The sequence below is a fragment of the Panthera onca genome, chromosome B1 (assembly GCF_046562875.1).
Source record: "Panthera onca isolate mPanOnc1 chromosome B1, mPanOnc1 haplotype 2, whole genome shotgun sequence".
Lineage (NCBI taxonomy): Eukaryota > Metazoa > Chordata > Mammalia > Carnivora > Felidae > Panthera > Panthera onca.
Window position 1 is genome coordinate 39873472 of NC_138342.1, and position 22096 is coordinate 39895567.

The window sequence follows — 22096 nt, forward strand, 5'->3', positions numbered from 1 at the left end:
AGAGAACATGAGGAGGGAAGGGGCAGACAAAGGGAGAGAGAGAATCCCAAGCAGGCTCTGTGCTGGCAGCACGAAGCCTGATGCAGGGCTCAAACTCACAAACCTTGAGATCATGACCTGGGCTGAAATCAAGAGTCGGACACTTAACCAACTGCGCCACCCAGGCACCCCTTTTCTGGGGCAGTTTTAAGTATGAAGAAGCAGGCTGCTAGTTATTTAAGGAGGGGTAATTCTTACCTACTTTTTTCCTGGTTTGACTTCAACATGGTTATGAACTGCTTTTGACTATATGATGGAGACCCTCCCAAATTGTCTTCCCTAGATTGGACTCTCATCACTGAGTGGAATGCCTATCAAGTCCTTGGAAGAGATTAAAAACCTCTTCCAGAGATTGTCTGTGCGAAGATCAAGTTCGCCGTCACTTGCCAGTGGGAAAGAGCCATCTTCTGGGATCCCAAGTGCCTTTGTGAGCAGACTCTCTCTCTTTAGTCGAATGAAACTGGCTTCACCTGTGGAGGAAGAGGTCTCCCAAACTAGCGAGAGCCCTCGGGACTCTAGTGATTCTGCTCACCCTACGGAGACTGAGAAACAGAACTGTGATGCAGGCCTCACCGATGGCAAGGTGGAATGCTCCCCTGGACAGCCGTGGGCCTCCAGCCTGTGTTATGAGGCTGAGAGCCCAGACGAAGCGGCCTTGGTGTATGCCGCCCGGGCTTACCAATGCACTTTACGGTCCCGGACACCAGAGCAGGTCATGGTGGACTTTGCTGCTTTGGGGCCATTAACGTTTCAACTCCTGCACATCCTGCCTTTCGACTCAGTAAGAAAAAGAATGTCTGTTGTTGTTCGACACCCCCTTTCCAACCAAGTCGTGGTATACACAAAGGGTGCGGATTCTGTAATCATGGAGTTGCTCTCTGTGGCTTCCCCAGGTGAGTTCATACAGAACTGAAAGCGGGGATATCAAGGGCTCAGAAATTCAAAGGCCACTCCAGATGGTTTTATAAAGACAAGCAAGTGGATATTTGGGGGATCAGCTGCACTTGGCAAAGTAGGGGAAGCTGCCTAGGATTTGGTGAGAAAGCATGTAAGTCTGGGGGCTATACAGACCTGGGTGCAGATCTGACCTATGTCTTGGTAAAGTTACCTACTACTCTCTGCCTAAGTGTTCAATAAATGGGGATTATAGTACCTTTTTTGTAGGTTCCTCAGAGGTTTAATGACACGCCATATCCAGTATATGGAGAGCCTTTGTCCAGTGCCTACCAAATGGCAGGTGTTCAGTGAATGGCAGATAGCATTATTATAGTTACTGTTACTGTTGTTATTGATGGTGTGGGAATGGTGTTTGTATTAAGTTCATGGTGCTTTTCCCCAGGGAGGAAGGAACAAGGGAAAGCTTTATTCTGAGGGTCCCTTTAATTAATGCACAGTTGGGACTCAAAACTACAAGGTCTTTTGTTTGTTGTGGGGTAAGCCACCATTGTTTGTAAAACTTTGTCTTTAATTGGGCAGACTGGTGGGAATACTTGTGTTTTGTTAATTATTTCAGATGGAGGAAGTCTGGAAAAACAACAGATGATAATAAGAGAGAAAACCCAGAAACACTTGGACGACTATGCCAAACGAGGCCTACGCACGTTATGTATAGCGAAGAAGGTGAGGCTCTCAGGCGCATCGTCTTTATTCTTCCACCGTGTAGCCATCGTTTAATGACGAGCATGTGTCAAACCCTGGTCCGGATAATTGGCAAAGCCCCTGGATCATGGGCTTTCTGTTCACAGCTTCTCCCTTCCATATGTATTGGCTGCTTGGAGTTTGTTCTCCAAAGCAGTGTTTTGCTTGGAGAACAAGCCACAAGTGTACCTAAAAGTTCTGTTCTCTGAGTTCTCATGTGCTGTGTTAGAAACCAGAGTATCAATTTCCGTGTGTCATTCTGGGCTCTAGCGAATATGAAAGACAGGGGTGTACAGGTAGATCAAAGTATCAGTGCATTAATTGCCATCCATTATAATTTTTAAATACGAGGCTCTCCAGGAAGCCTGAATTGGAGACTGTAGCGAGCACCTAAGACAAATGTAGGGATCGCTCATTTCTCACCCAAATTCTAGTTCTGACGAGCTGCATTAGGGAAGCTGTGATCCATTGCAGACTCTTAGTCAATATTTAGTCACCCAGCTGCATATAGAATCAAAAGCCTGCCCCACACAAAGTTGTAAGAAAAATGGAGAGTTTCAAGATGAAAGCAAAAGGAGAGAATGCTGCCTTTTCAAGTGGAATGATCCTGTCCCTGATAAAAATGCAGCCCAATAGATGTCAGATTTTTCCTAAGTCAGATTACCTTGTGAGTGAGAATAAGTAGATAGAGAAGTTGCCTCACCCCCTCCACCTCACGTTGCTTTTTGAGAACCAAAATGTGGATTTCTCCCTCTATGGCAACCTGAAGAAAGAGGAAAATGTATCATTGGTTCCTTCTCCAGGAATTTCATTTAATATTTTAGGAAGAGTACTTCCTTGCTCCACTCATACAGCTCCCTCGCTCTTTTCACCTTTACAAATAACTAACTCCACAAACTAACCGTCAAAAGATATTAGCGGTGCTGTTGGCTATGTAATACCTCAAACTGAGCAGTCCTGATGCCACTTTCTCAACTGCACCATTAGAATCTTTCTAGATTTAACTGCCACGTGGAGACCTCTTCCAACTGCATACACCCTGGGTTAAAGAAATTAACCCACTTTCATCATGTATGATGCCTAGAATTTCCAAGAACTACTGAGCTATCGTGTCCATCCATTATCAGTGTTAAAGAAGTCTGACCATAGAGCTTGGGAAGGTTGTGACCAGGTGGTGTGAGAACCTGGCATAAGTATGTCTAGAGAGAGGAATACCGAAAACAGGTTGATGGCTTGGTATTCAGCTAGTGGTCAGTCCTGGTGGGATCCCACAAGATGATCTGGCCTGTCTTATAGCTCTTTTTACCCTCCTAGGTCATGAGTGACACTGAATACGCAGAGTGGCTGAGGAACCACTTTTTAGCAGAAACCAGCATTGACCACAGGGAAGAGTTACTCCTTGAATCTGCCATGAGGTTGGAGAACAAGCTAACTTTACTTGGTAGGTAGACTCTTGTGTTGTCTGAATGGACAATTTTGAAAAACACTGGCTCTCTCTAAGTAAGTTATTCACCAGTGGTTTTTTCCCCCCTACTTTGATCTAATAGAGCACATGGTTCTGTCTACCGTGTCCAGTCTGATCTCTACCCGGTTTCCAATTCTTTTCATTCTGTTTTCCGCTGCAGTGAACTAGACTCCATTTATGGTGGGATCAGGGTGGTCGTCCTTAAGAAGATCATTTAAAACCTTATCACTTTAACTTAGAATACCAAGTCAAATAAATATCCTGGTTCCCCCTGGTTCAAGAGGATTTCCAGCTTAAGTTTCTTGCCAGGCCTTGGATAAGGTACTTAATATGTGTTGTCTCTTTGAACCTTCACAACAAATCTCTAAATTATTTGGAGGAAACTTGGGGCACAGAGAAGCTCATTGACTTGTTCAAAGTCACACTAACAGCTGATAGAGCTGCAGAGAAACTCGGGTCTACCTAGCAACAGGGCCTGTGTGCTTTGTATGTACCTGCAACTGGACCAATGAAATTTTCTCTCTTCTCTTACTTCCTGATTGCTGGTAAAAGTAGCACAAACAACACCTCTTGTCTCAGACTGAGCTGTGCCTTGAAATCATCTGGGGCACTTTAAGATACTAGTGCAGGGCACCTGGGTGGTGCAATCGGTTAAGCATCCCACCTTGGCTCAGGTCATGATCTCAGTTTGTGAGTTTGAGCCCCGTGTCAGGCTCTCTGCTGACAGCACAGTACCTGCTTCAGAGCCTCCCTCTCCTCTCTCTCTGCCCCTCACCCGCACTCATGCACTCTCTCTCTCTCTCTCTCTCTCTCTATCAAAAATAAATAAACATTAAAAAAAAGTTTAAAAAGGGCACCTGGGTGGCTCAGTCGGTTAAGTGTCCGAGTTTGGCTCAGGTCATGATCTCACGGTTCATAGGTATGAGCCCCGCATTGGGCTCTATGCTGACAGCCCAGAACCTGGAACCTGCCTCAGATTCTGTGTCTCCCTCTCTCTGCTCCCCCCCCCCCCACTAGCACTCTGTCTCTCTCTCTCTCTCAAAAATATATAAACATTAAGAAAAATTTTTTAATAAAAAAACCTGCATCCTATTCTCAGGGATTCTGATTCAGTTCGTCTGATGTGTGACTGGGACATTGGAATTTTCAAAAGATCCCCAAGGAATGCTGAGCCAGCCAAGGTTGAGAACCACTGTCTCCGAGTCTGGACATCTAGATTCTAATCTAAGTGCTAACATAGCAAGAGACCAGTATCGGAGCTCCATTCCTCTGGTTCAGAGAAAAACAGTGATCCCACTTTGTGTCGAGCCACTAGAGTAATAGTGCTGTCCTACGTCATTTCTTTGTGACAGCATCAGTTGTATGCGTCTACCTCTCCTTGTCTGAAATTCCAAACTCAAAAACGCTCCGTGGGTTTAGTGCCAGAACTCATTTGGCTATAAAAATCAGGCCTGGTCTGATAAACTTTTGTAAGTCTTTATTTTCCTAACTAGTGTGAACATTTGAAAGTTTTCCACAGAAATATTAATATGTTTGGTTATCAGATACTTCAAAATATGATAGATGCACTATGTTACCTTCATAAAATATGAAAAATTTTGAATTCTAAAACTTACCTGGCCCTGGTTGTTTTAGCAAAAGGAATTATGGACTTATAATATCTATTTTTAATGCTGTTTCATAATATAAGCCACTTATTGGCAAGAACATTCTTTGAAAGCCTGTCCTTACCCTTGGGAGTGTCACAGAATTACAAAATCATAGAGAAAGTTTGCATAAGTAACTGAAACGAGTCCCCCTCAATTTACGGAGAGGAAAGCTAGCTACAAGGAAAACAAGTAAGTTTAATAAGCTCATTGATTCCTAAGGCTTCCCTCCCAGAATATTACTTTGTATATGATTTTGGTCTGGGTCCACACTTCTTTGAATCTCTGGAAGCTGCTGGCACAGTTTGGGTAGTTCAGGATTGGGTTGACAAACAGATACAGTTCAGTTATAGCCTAGGTGAGCTCCTACGGGCTTCAGTTTCTCACAGGCTCTGTTGCACTTTGGCTATCTTTTAGGTGCTACTGGCATTGAAGACCGTCTGCAGGAGGGAGTCCCCGAGTCTATAGAAGCCCTTCAAAAAGCCGGCATCAAGATCTGGATGCTGACAGGGGACAAGCAGGAGACAGCTGTCAACATAGCTTATGCATGCAAACTACTGGAGCCAGATGACAAGCTCTTTATCCTCAATACCCAGAGTAAAGTATGTGTAATGAGATTGAGTCTTTTTTTTTTTTTTTTTTCATAGCCAAGGGAGCATTTGTGATTTGATGAATGGAAGGAGGAAAAAAAACCAATAACCATTAGCTCCTTGATAATTACTTCTTCTATCCAGCAACCTAGCTTGTGCTTGGGAAGATACCATAGTTCTTCTAAAGGCTTCATGGTTTAACATGATTCAAAGAAATTGTTGCTATAGAAAGTTGCCTTTTTATTTTCTGCTTTCCCTTACCCCCCATTGGATTTCCAGGGATTTGATAAGATTTAGCCCATAATGAAAAACTATGTCAAATTCTTGGACAGGAATATACCTCTGTTTCAAGTTGAGGGGAAGTGATGATTTCTATCAGAATTAGGTGAGTAAATTGGTATTTTTATGGTTAATTCCAAAAATAGACTCTCGGGATAATTATGCCCTCTAGTGGTAATTCTTAGATAGTACTGTTGAGAATGTCAAGTTTGTAGAACTGTTTTAAGGAAAGGGAAAATTTTTTTTTTCCTTAAGGAGTTTAAGAGGTTTGGATACAGCTTATTTTTTTTTTATAATTGTCCCTGCCCCACCTCCCATTAAATTCTAACACAAATTTCTAATGCGTTGAATAGGTTGTTTTGTTTTTTTTTAATTTTCCAGTATAGTAATAACCTCTGAGATTTGTGCATGCCGCTTAATTAGCTTGGAAAACCTTTCTCCCTCCTTCCTCAAAGTCAGACTTCATCAGTGGCATCCATACTCTGCCAGCAACCCGCCTCTCAGAAATCCTCTGGAGCTTCTCATCTGGATCACATCTTGGGGCTGTCATAGGCTGCCATGTTTGGTTAGCCATGTTATTATGGTCGGGCTTCAGTCAATACCTAACCAGATCATATATTTTAAGGAAAGAGAACTTTCCTTTTCAACACAGGGTGGGTTCTCCTTGGCAGTTGGCTGTGATCCAGAGACCCATAACCACAACCTCCAGCCAGCTCCTAGTACCAGCCAGGTCTGAGCACAAGAAAATTGTCATTAGTCATTTTGGTCACTAAAATGGATGTGCCCTAAGGCTGGTAAGACCCTGGTTCATTTACTTGGTCTGCCAGTGATCAGGTATGTGACCTTGGAGAGTTTTCTTCTGGACCTTTTCCCTAACCTGTGATGTGAGAGTAACATCTATTTCATAGGGTCATTGTAGGCATTAAATGAGAAAATATAAACTATAAATTAAACATGTAGTACCTGTCAGAAAGGGTTCAATTACCATTGAAAAGGAAGTCAGTTCTTTTTATTTGATTTCAACTTTGACATTTTTATGAGCAGTAAAATCCATAGGATCATAGAGCTTATTTGTAAATACACAATTATAGTTGAAGATATTTAAAGTTACCAATTCAAGAAGTCTTTATAGAGTATCCACTGTGGACTGTTCTAAATACAAAAAATACTTTTTTTTTTTTAATTATCAAAAGCTGTTCCACCTATGTGAATTTTCCAGGTAACTAACAGAGTACAGTGAACACAATTTAGTTTTATGGTGACTCAGGTCCATCCATATAAAATGCCAGGCACATAGTAGGGGCTAAGTCACTATATTATTTTCATTTTTTTCCCCCATTCTCCTCCATCCATCAGGAGATGCTAAGAATTAAAAAAGAAAGATCACGGAACCTGGTTGGCCAGTTAGTGAAGAAATTGCTTCTGTGACATTCTAAGTGAGCCACCTGGAAACCAGTAGAATATCTGGTCATTTCTGTAGTGTAGTATTTCAGCTTTACAAATTTCTGTCAACTCTTGTTCCTAAATCTGCAAGTTAGATTACAGTAAATGTCGCCACTTATAAACTTTACATGGTTTCCATTCTCATAAAAGTCCTGGGTCTGTTTTTTGGGGGGGAAAAGGTTAATATAATTATATATTGGATTCTTTATTGCCTTTTGATATATAAAGGCCTTTTAGGATTCATCATTTAATTTTTAAGTTTTGTTTTTATTATTTCACTTATAATTTTTTCCTGAGATAGTAACTTTATTTTCATGCTGGTTAGAATCCATAGAAGGCTTTCTTATTCGTGATCTTACTTGACAGTTACAACAAGGCCACAGATCAGGTAAAATTATCCTCATTTTTATAGCCTGAAACTCCAAAAGGTTGTGGTTTGTCTACTCACAGCTGATTACTTGTCAAGCATACATTTTGTATTGAATTACATATTATATAATCTATATCCATCTGTAGTTTTTCTCATTATTCGTGGAGTTAAGTTCTATACAGTTGCTGCAAATGCTGTATTAGTGAATACTGAACCAAACGTAGGATTAGGTTGCCATAAGCCTCTGGTCACAACATTGTGTCAACCAATCAATATAGAACCTCGTTCCGTGCGTGTTTCTGTTTAAAAACAATTTATTGTATGTATTATAACATTGAATTTATGGCCAATCACAACCTTCTAGTACATAGGACCCCTAGACAGCACTGTGCACTTCAGCAGCGCTATGCTTGGAGGCCATTTTAAACAGTGAAATTAACAAGAAGCACAAACATACAGAAAATGTGTCACCAAACAGTGAAAAGGACACTTATTTATAGTACAGGAGCTGACATAAGATACAGCATCACCTTGTTCAGTTTCAGCTGGAGTCGTATCACGTGACTCAAAAAATTTCTATCTGTGCATGTTTACCAATGACCATGAAAGCACTACAAGTATTGATTGTGGGATTACAGATAAATTTTAGCAAGTAAGTGAATTCACAGATATGGAATCTGCAAATAATGAAAATTGAGTGTATATATATATTTCTGTAACGAAAATGTAATTTATAGAGCTAAATGCATGCTCAAATAAGAGGATAAAAATGTCTATAATCATTCTATAAACATAAAACTACAGATAATTTATGTTCATATTTTAGAGGGCTTCTACTCAAGCCTGTATTCTGTGCACCCTGAGCATACAAAGGCTGTCATTATGTATTGTATAGTATTGTAATTGTGTTTTTTCACTTAACAAATGCCTTAAGTATCATCTCATGTTAATAGACACGCTGATTTTCAATGACTCAAGGGTATGTTACCTTCTGAATATATCGTTTTAATATAACCAAATTCTAGAAGGTTTTTTAAAATAACTTTTTACTATTATATGTTGAGCCTATAAAGGGCATATTTGATTCACCTTTGTATACTTTTCCTCAGAAGTTTTTGACATGTATGGGATCAGAGCGACATGTATGGGACCTGTGAGTGAGGGGATCTCTTACGAATGAACTCTTTCAGTCTTTTTTTTCTTTTTCTTTCAGTCTTAATGTCTAAACTTAAATGCAGTGCTCGTGGATTTTGTTAGGCTCTGTCCTTAGTGGTCACTTGACACAATAATTTCTGGGTAATTTTATTGTCAGTCTTCTTGAGTAGAATCCATCCAATGAGTATTTATTGAGTGTCTGATGTGACCCTCTCTCAGGCATTGTGAAGGCTTCAAAAGTAAATTAAAAATGATATCTGTCTTCATGGTACTTCTTAACTATGTGGGGTGAAGAGAGTGGAGGGATGTGCACAGACCAAACGTGACAAGCACCACTGAAAACATCCCAACCAGAACATAAGCTCGATGAGGGCAGGGGTCTTCTTGTGCTCGTTGGCCAATCCCCAGTGCCTAGGATGTTTCCTAGTATAAAGTGGTTTCTCAATAAACCACTGTGAATGAATGAATTTTGAGTCCAAAAGAAGATAAAAATAGTAACTATTATTTTTTAAATTCTGTGTCATGCCTTACACTAGGAACTTTGCACACATTATTTCACTTCTTCTTGACAATGATGTTATAATGTGTAGACATTTGCATTTTCTGATGAGAAAGCTGAGGTTCAGAGAGGTTACATAATTTTCCTAATGTCAAGCAGATAGTAAATGGTAGAAAAAGACCAAAGAACTCTCGGGAGTCACTGTTTGAGAAGGTAAATTGTACAAATAAATAAATTCTCAGCTATTTTTAGTTGCAGAATTGGGGATGAGAGGTCTCTTCCATCCTATTAACTGATCTCCTCCCTCCTCCCCCCCGCCCCCCCGATCTCTGTGGAAAGCTGGGAGGTCTTCAAAAGTAACGGCTTGAGGAACTGCCTTTATACAGCAGTTGCTAAAGAATGACAATGATAAATTTAGCTGGGTATGGCAACCAAGGGAGCCCCAAGGCCAACTGTCGTTGCCTCTTATTTCAAGGATGCCTGTGAGATGCTGATGAGCACAATTTTGAAGGAACTTCAGAAGAAGAATCCAGCCTGTCCAGAGCAAGCATTGTTAAGTGAGGGCTTACACCAGTCCCCAGCCACACAGGACTCAGGGCTGCGGGCTGGACTCATCATCAATGGGAAGACCCTGGAGTTCGCCCTGCAGGAGAGTCTGCAGAAGCAGTTCCTGGAGCTGACTGCCTGCTGTCAAGCTGTGGTCTGCTGCCGAGCCACCCCCCTGCAGAAAAGCGAGGTAGTGAAGTTGGTGCGCAACCATCTCCAGGTGATGACGCTGGCCATCGGTGAGTGGGGATGGAACCGGCCACGTGCTCCTCACTTTCATGCCACGCTAGGGGCTGATCCTTCTGTTCCGTCCTTCCTTCTGTACTTCTGTCTACCCTTCTGTCTGTCTGTCCTTTCCCTCCCCCACTTTCCTTCTCCCTTTCCTCCCTGCTTCCTCCCTATCCTCCACTCCTTCCCTTCTTGCCTTCATCACCTTTTTGACCACTTGCTTTGAACCACATGGTAGGGATGTGATGCGGAAAACAACATAGTAGGACTTTGGGTTACATGTGAGATCCCCAAATCAACTAAGTTAAGGAGGGTAAATGTACTGAATTATAAAACTGAAAAATCTAGGGGTTCTACCTTCAGAAAAGTTAAATTTAGGGACATGAACAAATCATTTATTTATTCATTCAACAAATATTTATCGAGTGCCTTCTGTATACCAGACATTTTTCTAGGCACTGGAGATAAAGGAGTATATAAATTGACAAAGTACTTTTTCCTAAGGAGCTTATATCCACTAGAAGGCATATAGTAAAAAATGAAACAAAACAAAAAAGCCATACATATATATCAGATAGTGACAAACTATTAAAAAAAATAAAGCAGAGCCGGGAGACGTAGAGCACTAGGGGAGGGAGGGGGGCTGCTAGCTTAAATGTTTTTCAGAGATAATCTCTGAAGTTTGCAGGTGGGCAGAGACTTGAAGAGAATGATCAGGGAGCCACAGAGATCTGAGGGGAGAACATTCCTGGTGAGGGCAGTGAAAGTGAAGACTGTGGGCTAAATTTGGGGTGCCTCAAGATCCAAGCAGGTTGAGCAAAGGGAAGAGTTTTCTAGGTGAGTGATGGGCAGAGAGGTGGCAGGTGGCCAAATCATGTAGGGTCCTGGAGGACGTTTTTGGCTTTTATCTGAGGAGGTAGGGAGTCTTGGGAGAACTTTGAACAGAGAAGGAAAATGATCTGCTTTAAATTTAAGAGGATCACATGGCTACTGTGTTGAGAGTAACTGTTGGATGCAAGGACATAGGTAAAGAGGCTACTGGAATGGAGAGTTGGGAGGCTACTGGAATAATTCAGGCAAAAGGTGGTAGTGGCTTGAGCCCAGATGAGACATGAAACACGGTCAGCTAATAGACATGGTTTGGAAAAAGAGCTGGTGACACATGCTGATGAATTTCATGTGTTGTATGATAGAAGGAGTTAAAGGAAACAAGAAGATCTTTGTCTCTGAGAGCAGAGGGGATGGAACCAGGAGGGCAGGGGAATCAGGAACTGGGACACATGCATCTGAAATTTGAACAGGTCCATAGAGATCTGAGCAGGGATGTGTCAGGTGGGCAGCTCGATAGAAAGTCTGGAATTTAGCAGTGAGGGATTGGCTGGAGATACAAATTGGGGAATTATAAGTCTAGATGATACTGAAGGTCTGGCTGGTAGATGCGACCACCAAAATATGAGTATAAATGGAAGAGAGAAGCTGTGTGAGATTAAGCTCTGAGATACCGCAGTGTTCAGAAATGGCAAGATGAGGACTCAGCCATCTCTTGTAGCCTCTGTTTTTACCTGGATTGCTTTCAGTCTCAGGTAGCTTCTCCCCTCAGCGTGCTTGCTGATACGGCTGCCAAAAATTCCTAGGTTTACATCCTATCCTGTTAGCAACCTGAGTGAAAAGATAGCAACTCTTTTCAAGTTGCTGGAGTAAAGAATCAGGATGAGAGTGGAATTTTGTTCAGCTGTCTTATTGAATGAACATATAAATGAATGAATTGTTCAAGCCCCTGGATCCAGATGTTCCTGAGTCTAGAACTTCTGGATATGTCAATTACATCATTGGAGTCAGGTGCCCATCTCTGAGCCAATCACCAAGGCCAGGAAACAGATGATGCTAATTGTCTAGATCTGGGTGAGTTGCCGTCCTACATCTGGGGTTTTCGGTTCATCCCTAATAAACCACATGGACTCAGAGTTCCCAAGCAAAATCAGGATACTGTTACCAGAAAACAGTGAATGATCAGTGGGCATTTGGGGACAACAAATGGTCATTACCAACAGGAATGTAATACTTCCCCTAAGAAGCTGCCAGTGTGTGGGCACCTGGGTGGCTCAGTCGGTTGAGCGTCTGACTTCGGCTCAGGTCATGATCTCGCGGTCCGTGAGTTCAAGCCCCGCGTCGGGCTCTGTGCTGACAGCTCAGAGCCTGGAGCCTGTTTCAGATTCTGTGTGTCCCTCTCTCTCTGACCCTCCCCCCGTTCATGCTGTCTCTCCCTGTCTCAAAAATAAATAAACGTTAAAAAAAATTAAAAAAAAAAAAAGAAGCTGCCAGTGTGTTGGGGAGACCAAGAAATATGTAGCAGTCGTAATATCATATGATAGAGAAACGCAGGGTGGTGCCGGAGTCTAAGGAAGAGGCATCTGACCTAAAGGGAGGATGAGAAGGATTTCCCAGAGGAACTGACCTCTAAGCTGAGGGCAAGAGCAATTGAAATCCAGCCACGTGAGGTGGGGGTGGTGAGGGCAGTGTTACAGGATACGGAAACTGCATGAGCGGTGGCTGGAAGGAGCAGGGATATCTGGAAAATTGAAAGTAAAGTGAGTGGCATGGAAAAAGGGGAGATAAGTCCAGAAAGGTTGCCTTAGCGTGAAGGATTTTTAAGGATTTTAAGTGTCGAATTTGGAATCCTTCCTCATGGCAGTGGGATGCCGCGCTTCATTTCTCTTTAACTGGCTTCCCGGTCATTTGCAGACATAGGATCAACGTTGAAGGATTTGTTTGCTTGGGTGGTCGCTGTTGCTTTGCAAAAAGTCTGTATCTTTTCTTTACCCTTCATACGTTTCTCAGCTTTTCTTCTGTCCCCTGAAGGTGATGGTGCCAACGATGTCAGCATGATACAGGTGGCAGACATTGGGATGGGGATCTCCGGTCAAGAAGGCATGCAGGTGAGTGGATACCGTCCACCCATGTGCCACAGACTTCACCTGCCCACTCCAGGGCAACGTACTTTCACAGTAAAATCTCTGTTGTAGAGTGAGGCTGGCTGTGGCTCGATCAGGAGTGGGAGGCAGGGAGACAGGGAGTTGGTCTCTGCATTCATTCGTTATCTACTGTGTGGGTGTTAGGGTATTTTCCTGGGTAATTTTAACCATGTGGTTCCCTTGTTCAGTTTAAAACATATAGCTCATCGGGGCCCCTGGGTGGCTCAGTGGATTAAACGTCCGACTTTGGCTCAGGTCATGATCTCATGGTCTGTGAGTTTGAGCCCGTCATCGAGCTCTGTGCTGACATCTTGGAGCCTGGAGCCTGCTTCAGATTCTGTGTCTCCCCCTCTCTCTGCCCCTCCCATGCTCATGCTCTGTCTTTCAATAATAAATAAATGTTAAAAAAATTTTTTTTAAATATAGTTCATCTAGAACATAAAAATATATATATTTAGCCCTGCAATAGCTGTGCGACTTTTTTTTAATTTTAAAGATATTTTCTTATGGTTTTATTTTATTTTTTTAATTTAAATTCAAGTTAATCAGCATGCACTGTAGTCTTGGCCTCAAGAGTAGAACCCAGTGATTCGTCTCTTATATATCCAGTGGCATATCCAGTGGGATCCAGTGTGTATCCCAAAAATTGCCCTCCTTAATGCCCATCACCCCATTAGCTTATCCCCCCACTCACCTCCCCTCCAGCAGCCCTCAGTTTATTCTAGCTGTGTGACTTTTGACACTGGTGAGAGCTACTAAGGATTTGAATAAAAGACCTACAGACCTAAAGAGGAAGGGAGGGAGATAATATTTGAGAATGAGGGAGGGGGGTGCTCTTTGTATGTGTGTGTGTGTGTGTGTGTGTGTGTGTGTGTGTACACGTGTGAATATTAGATAGTGTTTTAGGCACAAAATTCAGATAAAATCTTGTCCAAAGACTGCTTTTCATGTATGGAGCAAATGCTGTTAGAGAAAGATAGGATAGAGGCTTAGGGTTTCCAGAGAATTGTAAATTATGACATTCTCTCCAACAGTTGAGAAATTCAGTGATCTCTTTGCCTGGCACATTATACATTGTTACATAGTGTCAAGACTACATTACTTTTAATATTCTTCCCAGTGAGGGAGAAGCAGATGCATATTGTGATGCATGGCATTCTTGCTACGGGAGCTGCTTTCCAGAAAAGTACATTTGCTGAAATTGGGTCGAGTGGTAACCAAAGAGAAGTCTTGTTTCATGTGACCAGACTGGAAAGCTGAATAGTAACTCCAGGCAGACCATCAAGTCTCTGTGTTCATGAGTTTTGTTTGTTTCAGTTTGGTTTGGCTTCGTCTGGTCTGCGTGTAACGTTTAAACAACAGATCGGACCAGTTGGAGCCTGATGATGGTCAGGCTGCCATGCTGTGTCTGTCTTAACACATTTGATTGCTCAGGGTGGCATTCTCTCCCCCTTGTCTCTGCAGGCTGTGATGGCCAGTGATTTTGCCATTTCTCAGTTCAAGCATCTCAGCAAGCTCCTCCTTGTCCACGGGCACTGGTGCTATACACGGCTTTCCAACATGATTCTGTATTTTTTCTACAAGAACGTGGTACGTAGCTCCAGACAATCTGTCCCTTCCCCCTTTACACTTTCTTATTCTGCTAGCATAAGGGATGAGGAGGAAATGCCCCCACGTTAAGCGGCTCTGCTTGCTGATGTTTGGGGAGCCGCCAGGAGCACTCCTGCTGCCTTACCAGAAATAATCTGCGAATGTGCTCCGTTTCAGCTGCTGACAGCAAATCGCTAGCCTTGTCCGTCTGCTGGCGTTTTCTATTCCCTATGCTTCTAAATTCAATTAAGTCCTGTCTGGTTCATTTAAGACCTAATTTTTGACCTTCCATGAAAAGGTAGTGACAAGCAGAATTATGAAATGTTTAATGCCGTCTGTCAGTAGAGAATGAAAATGTTTGCTTCCATTTTACAGAAGATACCAAAAAATACCTGGGGTCCTCAAACCGATGTCCCATGTTGTATGTGGAACACACAGATGCCAGGGACAACCCAGTTATCATGCCTTAGCCTGTAGCTGGCTAACACTCAGAAATGAAGAATTCTCTGGCAAACCTGTAAAATGTATTTGTGGTTGAGAGTTATTTGATGGCCAAGGAACTTAATTTTGATTATATAGCTCCTAAAGGGGCAGAATTTGATGAGAATCCGAGCTTCTGATCTTTGACATACCATTTAAATTTCAGTCTCCTCCTTTATAAGATCGTGGTGACCTCAGATTGCTTCGCTTCACTTAAGTTCCTTCCAGGCAGAGTGATTATGTAAATTTGTCATGATTTTTAGACTAAACTTATTCCTAGTCTTCAAAAAGTCCATAGGCAGTGCATTAATAGTAAACATAAATTTACATCACTCTATTGAAATACCACCGTTAGGAAAAAAATAACTTCAGTAGGTCATTTTTCAGATACTCCAGATGTGTAATTTAGATCCATGTATCTGTGTGTGTGTGTCTGTCTGTTGGTCAGCAGAACATTTTTTTTTTCTTTTGTCCTGTAGCACAATTAGCTTTTTTAAAATTCTGGGACTTAATGCTCACTGACTTCTAGGGAGGAACTGCCTTCCCAAGTTTTTTTTAAAATACTTTTGCATTTTTTTTTGCTCGGAGCTTGGAGCCTGCTTCGGGTTCTGTGTCTCCTTCGCTCTCTGCCCCTCCCCTGCTTGTGCTCTCACTCTGTGTCTCAAAAATAAATAAATGTAAAAAAAAAAAAAATGGTAAATAGTTTTGCATTTTCCTACCTTCTCCTCTTGTGGTGCAGCTCCTCTTTCCCCATAAAGCCCAGATTAAACCCAAGGGTTAAGAAACACTACTGTTAGAAAGAGAGGTGACATATATTTTCAGAGAGTGGGGCAGTGTTTATTAGTAGAGACTGTCACCAGGGAACAAAGACGGAACAGAGACGGAAAGGCGTCTTTCTGCTGTGGAACCCTTGATGGCCATTCCCACTGATAACCTCACAATTTATCTCTACCTCTTTTGTATCTAGCAAAACACTGAATGCTTTGTAAACTACGGAGAAAAAGGCCCAGTACCAGAAGCCATTCAAGTAACGTATGTTTCTGAGACTGTGGTTCTTGGATCTGAGGAAACTTTTGAGATACTGATGAAGACTATGAATTCACTCCCCAAAACACATGTACCAAATTAATACATTTTCAGGAGCAGGGTGTGGTGTGTGTCCATAGACCCTAGACTTAAGGATTATTCTAAGGATTGTGGCCCCTACCCTAAAGTATTCTAGTGTGTCTAGAATGCCAACAATAACATCTCAATATGTTTAAGGCACTCTACAGGTCATGGGTACTTTCTGAGTTGATCTTGATATCAAGCTCTGAGGTGGTGTAATTCTCATTTTTCAGATGAGGAAACCAAAAATTCAGAGGCGTTGGGAAAATGGCTTAAAGTGAAAAGAGCAATATGAAATGTCCTCAGGCCTTGAAGAGGACCCCTAAATCTCGGTCCAGTGCCCTTTCCTGTGGCCTGCCTTGCTTGAGGGCACGGAACTTTTGCCATAGTGGACTTAGTTCGTCTGAGAAAAATATTGGAGGAAACATCGTAGGATGTATGTGTCTAGCCTCTAGGGTGACGACCTGTCCTGATTTGCTGGGGGCTATCTCAGTTTTAGCAGTGAGAGTCCCTGTCCTGGGAAACTCCTCAGTCCAAAACTAAGTGGGATGGTTGGCTACCCTGCTGGCACCACTAAACACATAATTTTAAACCATGAAAGCAAGAGAATGAATATTTGTTGTGTGCATGCTTCATACCAGGCACTGGGTTAGGGTCTCTTCATGTAGAAGAGATTCTTCAGTTTGAAAACTGGCTCTGCTGCTTACCAGCCAGGTAACTCTGTGCAAATTCCTCAGCCTCTCTCTGCCTCAGTTTCCTTGTCTGTAAAATAAGACACTAATAATTCCCAAGTTGTTAGGAAGGTTGAGCAAATTATTTGTAAAGCTCTTAGAACAGTGCTAGGACCACACAGTAAGTGGCATGTGTGTGTTTACGTGTGTATGTAAGTACGTGTGCATGTGTATGTGTTTCACTTAAATAAAACATTTACCTAAAAGGGACGCCAAGGTAAGTTGTGGTCTTCCATTCTGTAAGTGAGGGAACTACACCGAGGGAGAGGCGGAGATTACACAGCTGAAAATGGCAGCATGTGGCTGGTGTGGTGACGGCACACCTTGCTGTTTCTAAGATGCAAATGTCGCTCTTTGTGTCCGTAGGCCTATGTGAACCTCCTTTTCTGGTACCAGTTCTTTTGTGGATTTTCAGGAACATCCATGACTGACTACTGGGTTTTGATCTTGTTCAACCTCCTTTTCACTTCCGCTCCTCCTGTCATTTATGGTGTTTTGGAGAAAGATGTGTCTGCAGAGACCCTCATGCAACTGCCCGAACTTTACAAGAGTGGTCAGAAATCAGAGGTAGGTGCTAAAGCAAAAATGCTTGGACCAGTGCACATCTGTTGTCAAAGCCAGGGCATTTTCCAGTCAGCGCAGCTCAAATATTGTGGTACATTCAGGACTACTTAAAACAATTTGAATTAGGGGGCACCTGGGTGGCTCAGCCGGTTGGGCATCCAACTGTTGATTTCGGCTCATGTCGTGATCTCACGGTTTGTGGGATCCAGGCCCACATAAAGTTCTGTGCTGACAGCATGGAGCCTGCTTAGGATTCTCTCTCCCTCTCTCTCTGCCCTCCCCCGATTGTGCACATGCCCGTGTGCTTTCTCTCTCTCTCTCTCTCTTAAACGTTATTTAATGTTTAAATAAACATTAAAAAAAAACCTATTTGGATTATATGGTTGTTTCAGAAGATCTCTGCTAACAGAGATAACAGGAAGATATTAAGTTACTTGCTTCTGAGATGAACAGAGGTAAAACTATGAAAAGTCTTAGGTACTTATATGAAGAAATCTGGTGTTTAGACCTCATAGCTAATAATGTCTAGTATTTGTGGGGCGACTGGGTGGCTCGGTTGGTTGAGTGGCCGACGTCGGCTCAGGTCATGATCTTGTGGTCCATGAGTTCGAGCCCCACATCGGGCTCTGTGCTGCCAGCCTGCAGCCTGCTTTGGATTCTGTGTCTCCCTCTCTCTCTGCTCCTCCCCTGCTTGTGCTCTATCTCTCTCTGTCTCTCAAAAATAAATAAATGTTAAAAAAAATTTTTTTTTAAATAATGTCTAGTATTTGCTAAACCTCACTGTGCCGTCTCTTGTGCAAACTACTGAACATTCCATCTCATTTATCTCCACAAAACATGTTGATGGAGAACCTCAAAAATCTTGCAGCTGAACAAATGGCAGAGCCAGGATGTGACTCCTTCTTAGTCTGGTTCCAAAGCCAAAATCAAATTCTTCATGTTCTACTGTCATGCAAAATAGTGGCTTGTTCTGAATGGCTCCCTCTACTTAAAACCATGCCCCGCCTCTACTTAATTGATCTTCGTGCTGTCAGTCTACTGATGGATCATTCATGTATGTCCCCACTTTCCAATCTTCTCTCACTGCCCTCATTGCCTCCCACCCAGAATATTGTGGTTGCTGATTAACTGGGCTAGCTGTCTCAGAACTCTTTTCTTTCTTTTTTCTTTTTTATTTTTTATTTTAGAGAGAGAGAGTGCATGAGCAGGGAAGAGGGGCGGAGGGAGAGAGAGAATCTTTTTTTTTTTTTAAAGTGTATTTATTTATTTTGAGAGAACACAAACTGGGGAGGGGCAGAGAGAGAGGGAGAGAATCCCAAGCAGGCTCCACACTGTCAGCATGGAGCTCAGTGGTGGGGCTCGATCCCACTACCCTGGGATCATGACCTGAGCTTAGATCAAGAGTCGGGTGCTCAACCGACCAAGCCCCCCAGGCCCTCCAAAACTCTTTTCTTTCTAATTTCTCTTCTACAAAATTAGTAGTAATTAATGTAGCACTTATGAACATTTTTGTAATGCCTCCTGTATGCCAGGCACTAAGTCCTTAATATATATAAATCTAACCTCAAAATGACCCTATAAGTAAGTGCTGTCTTTATCCACACTGTAGGTGAGGAAGGTCAGGCACAAGAAGGTCCCTTCAGTAATCTGCCATGTCACAGTGTTCATGGGTGGTACAGGTGAACTCTGGATCTCTAGCCCGTCCTGTCCACCATTATGCTATGTGGCAGAAAGAACACTGATGCTGTCTTCAGTCCTTGGGTCACCCCCTGCCTCCACATGCTATTTAATACCAAGAATCCAAAGTGCTTTCACAGGTGCATTGTCAGGATCACAGGGACTGAGGCGGGCCAGGAGCCTGTAGACACCTGTAAGTGGGCAAAGCTGAGGGGTCCGTGTAGTCAGATAGTCTGTCTTGAAAGGAAGACTCTGTTACTCAAAACTCTTTCAGTTGCAAATGACAGAAACCAACTCGAACTGGCTTAATAAAAAAGGGAAGTTTATTGGCTTAATAAACTTTTGCATAGCTGCAAAATCCACAGGTAATGATGACAGAACACTGTTACTCTTAAAGCAACTCTAAATGTCCAGGTTAGGACTCACTGGCCTAGCTTGAGTCTCATGCCTTTTCGTTTTCTCCTTGACCAAGGCTGGGACAGTTATCATTTGTGAGGACAGAGCTGAATCACATGGACAGGATTGGAAAGAAAGGTGTCCTATAGAAGTACTGGACAGACAAAAATCAGACCCACCATAAGAAATCTCTGTGTTGTGCTTCACCCACTGTTCTAAAGACACTGACCCAGATCAGTTAGAAATAATGCTGAGTTTATGTTTAAATTCTGAGTGTTGAAATTCTGGTTCTGTGCTGTGTGACCGTGGTAAATTATTTAACTTGCTTGCATTTCTGTTTCTTTATAGAGATGGTATGAGGATTGAGGAAGATAAAAAGTTCCATCCACATGAAGCTCTCAGTATTGTTATTTTTACTCTCCAGAATTAACCAGAAATTTGAGGAAATCTCAAATGTAAAATATGTTTATTTTCCTCAGTCTAACTTTATCCTGACTTGAACTTCCTTTCCAGGCTGGGGAGTAAGTTAATGTCCACAGGCTACCTGCAGTAGGCAACACAGAGAAGTCACACGTTCATCTTTCAGGGGAGAAGAAATCCTCATAATACCATTTAATACCATCCAATCCATTTGGATCAAGGAGCTAAATAGGATTTTCCTAAAGGAATCCAGTCTGACTTAAAGTTCAAGGCCAGGATGCAGGAATGTATGGTTGATATTAATGAAGCTTGTCCTGTACCCCCTACCTAAATTAAATTCCAAGTCCATTGGGGAAAGAGAGGTGAGGGGGGAACGTTCAAAATTTTTGTAGCTGACATTTTAAAAGCCCATTTGTACAGACTTTGGTTGGTTCTTGCCCTTGGAAGAGTTGAGGTCATTGTTTCCTATTGTTGAACCCTGTTATCAATCCTTTGCACACATTGTTCTATTGAGTTGGCCAGTTTTATAATACATGGTAATAGCAGGAGGATTCCCAGCATGTGGCTATTGATAGAAGGTCATTGATTTCATTGAGTTTACCTTCCAGAGGAGTTGTCCTTTCTTTGAACTTGGTCTTCAAATGAATTCTGTTTTATGCTTGAGCCAGTTCCTGCCTTCAGCATCATGAAATATACTCTCCAAGGTTTCAGAATCTTCCCCTGAAGGAGATGATGTGGAGGGCTGTAGCAGAGGCTTCCCTTCCAAGAAACAGTCATCTGTTAACCATCTCTCATCACCCACACAGTCATCTTTTCTGGCTTGGACTTCATGTCCACATTTTCCCTTTTGGTTTCCAAGAGATCCGATGAGTTCATCTCTTTAGCCTCTCATTCATCTTTTACCCTTCTCTACTTCCCAAGTCCCCTTACTCACGTGACTGCTGTGGAGTAATTGTGCTTTTACCTTATTTGCGCTAGGATTTTTGAGCAACTTCCATTCATCCAGAAGCATGAAGTTACATTTTAGCTTATCCCCAAATTGTTCTCTCTTGTCTAGTGACATTTTGGTTGCCCCTTTGGTTCTGCTGCATTCTCTTCTATCATTTGATTGTGCTTCTCCTTAGATTTTATGGACATTTGGATGATGAAAGGCCGGTAGAATATCCTATCATTTTTAAGGAGGAAATAGTAAAAGACACACAAGGAAAAGGAACAGGACAGTGTAATAAAAGGAACAATAATAGTAATAAGATCAGAAACAATAAATCCCCATTGTTTTGATTTTCCGGAGGACAAAGAGATCCTTTTAAAAAAGGATAGATTTTAAAACTCTAAGTGTAGTCTATTGAAGAATAAAAGAGTGTATATGGAGAATTTGTGTATTTCTAAAACTTTGTTATTTAGAAGACATTGGTTATTTTCAAGGAAATTTCAGCCTTTTCGTATTTGGAAGGAAATGAGAATGAGAACATGTTAAGAAAAGAGACTAGGGCAGGGATATAATACATGTGTTGCCATTTTTGTCCATGGCAGACATCACTGATAGACCATAGCACTCTATTGTTCCTCCTGGGTCTGAATGCAGCCTCAGAATCGTTCTGCACACACATCAACATTCAGTCAGAGGTGGCTCTTGCTTGAAAATGTGTTTTTAAGTAGAGATTAGTGTCTCTGCTTGAACTTTTTTGTTATAAGCTTTTGGTAAGAAGCAGTTTAACACATGCAAAACTATATAGGAATAGTTTATTAATCCAGCAAATATTTACTGAGTACTTGATAGGTACCAGGTACTGTTTTAATCACTTGAATAAAAAAAAATCAAAGCCCCACTGTATGTAATTTGCATTTCGTTGAGAGACCCATTAGGTACACAAATACAGTTATTTCCAGTGGTGATGAGAGATGTTTCTTGTTGGAGAAAAAGAGTGCGTGCACACACCCAAGCGGGAGAGGGAGAGAGAGAATCTTAAGCAGACTCGATGCTAAGCACGGAGCCCAGTGTGGGGCTTGCCCAAGGTCGATCAAAAGATAATAAGCAACATGAGCGGAACAGAGTTCCTTTATGGATTTTTTTCACCTAGGAATTTATTCAGCTGTCACACCTTATTTGTTCACCACTGTTTACAAATCCCACCACTGTTTACAAATTCCCATGAAGGAATATAGTCTTCTTAGAGAAGCAAAAGTAAGTATTGGCTTGTGTTGTTCCTTGACTTTGCTTTGACCCATTTTAATCTTGATCCCTCCGCAATATCTGTTTC

The 22096-nt window shown here is 42.1% G+C and overlaps 1 protein-coding gene across 3 annotated transcripts in view; it reads left to right on the forward strand.

The window, feature by feature from the left end:
• ATP10D (ATPase phospholipid transporting 10D (putative)) overlaps positions 1–22096 on the forward strand; it is a 109610-nt gene that overhangs the window by 74937 nt on the left and 12577 nt on the right. For all 3 annotated transcript variants that reach the window (XM_078446141.2, XM_060655090.3, XM_060655093.3), the window contains 8 exons: positions 323–932; positions 1553–1659; positions 2992–3118; positions 5206–5390; positions 9600–9909; positions 12758–12834; positions 14335–14460; positions 17145–17345. In XM_078446141.2, the coding sequence (XP_078302267.2) occupies positions 323–932; positions 1553–1659; positions 2992–3118; positions 5206–5390; positions 9600–9909; positions 12758–12834; positions 14335–14460; positions 17145–17345 (1743 nt within the window). The remainder of the gene's footprint in view (positions 1–322; positions 933–1552; positions 1660–2991; positions 3119–5205; positions 5391–9599; positions 9910–12757; positions 12835–14334; positions 14461–17144; positions 17346–22096) is intronic.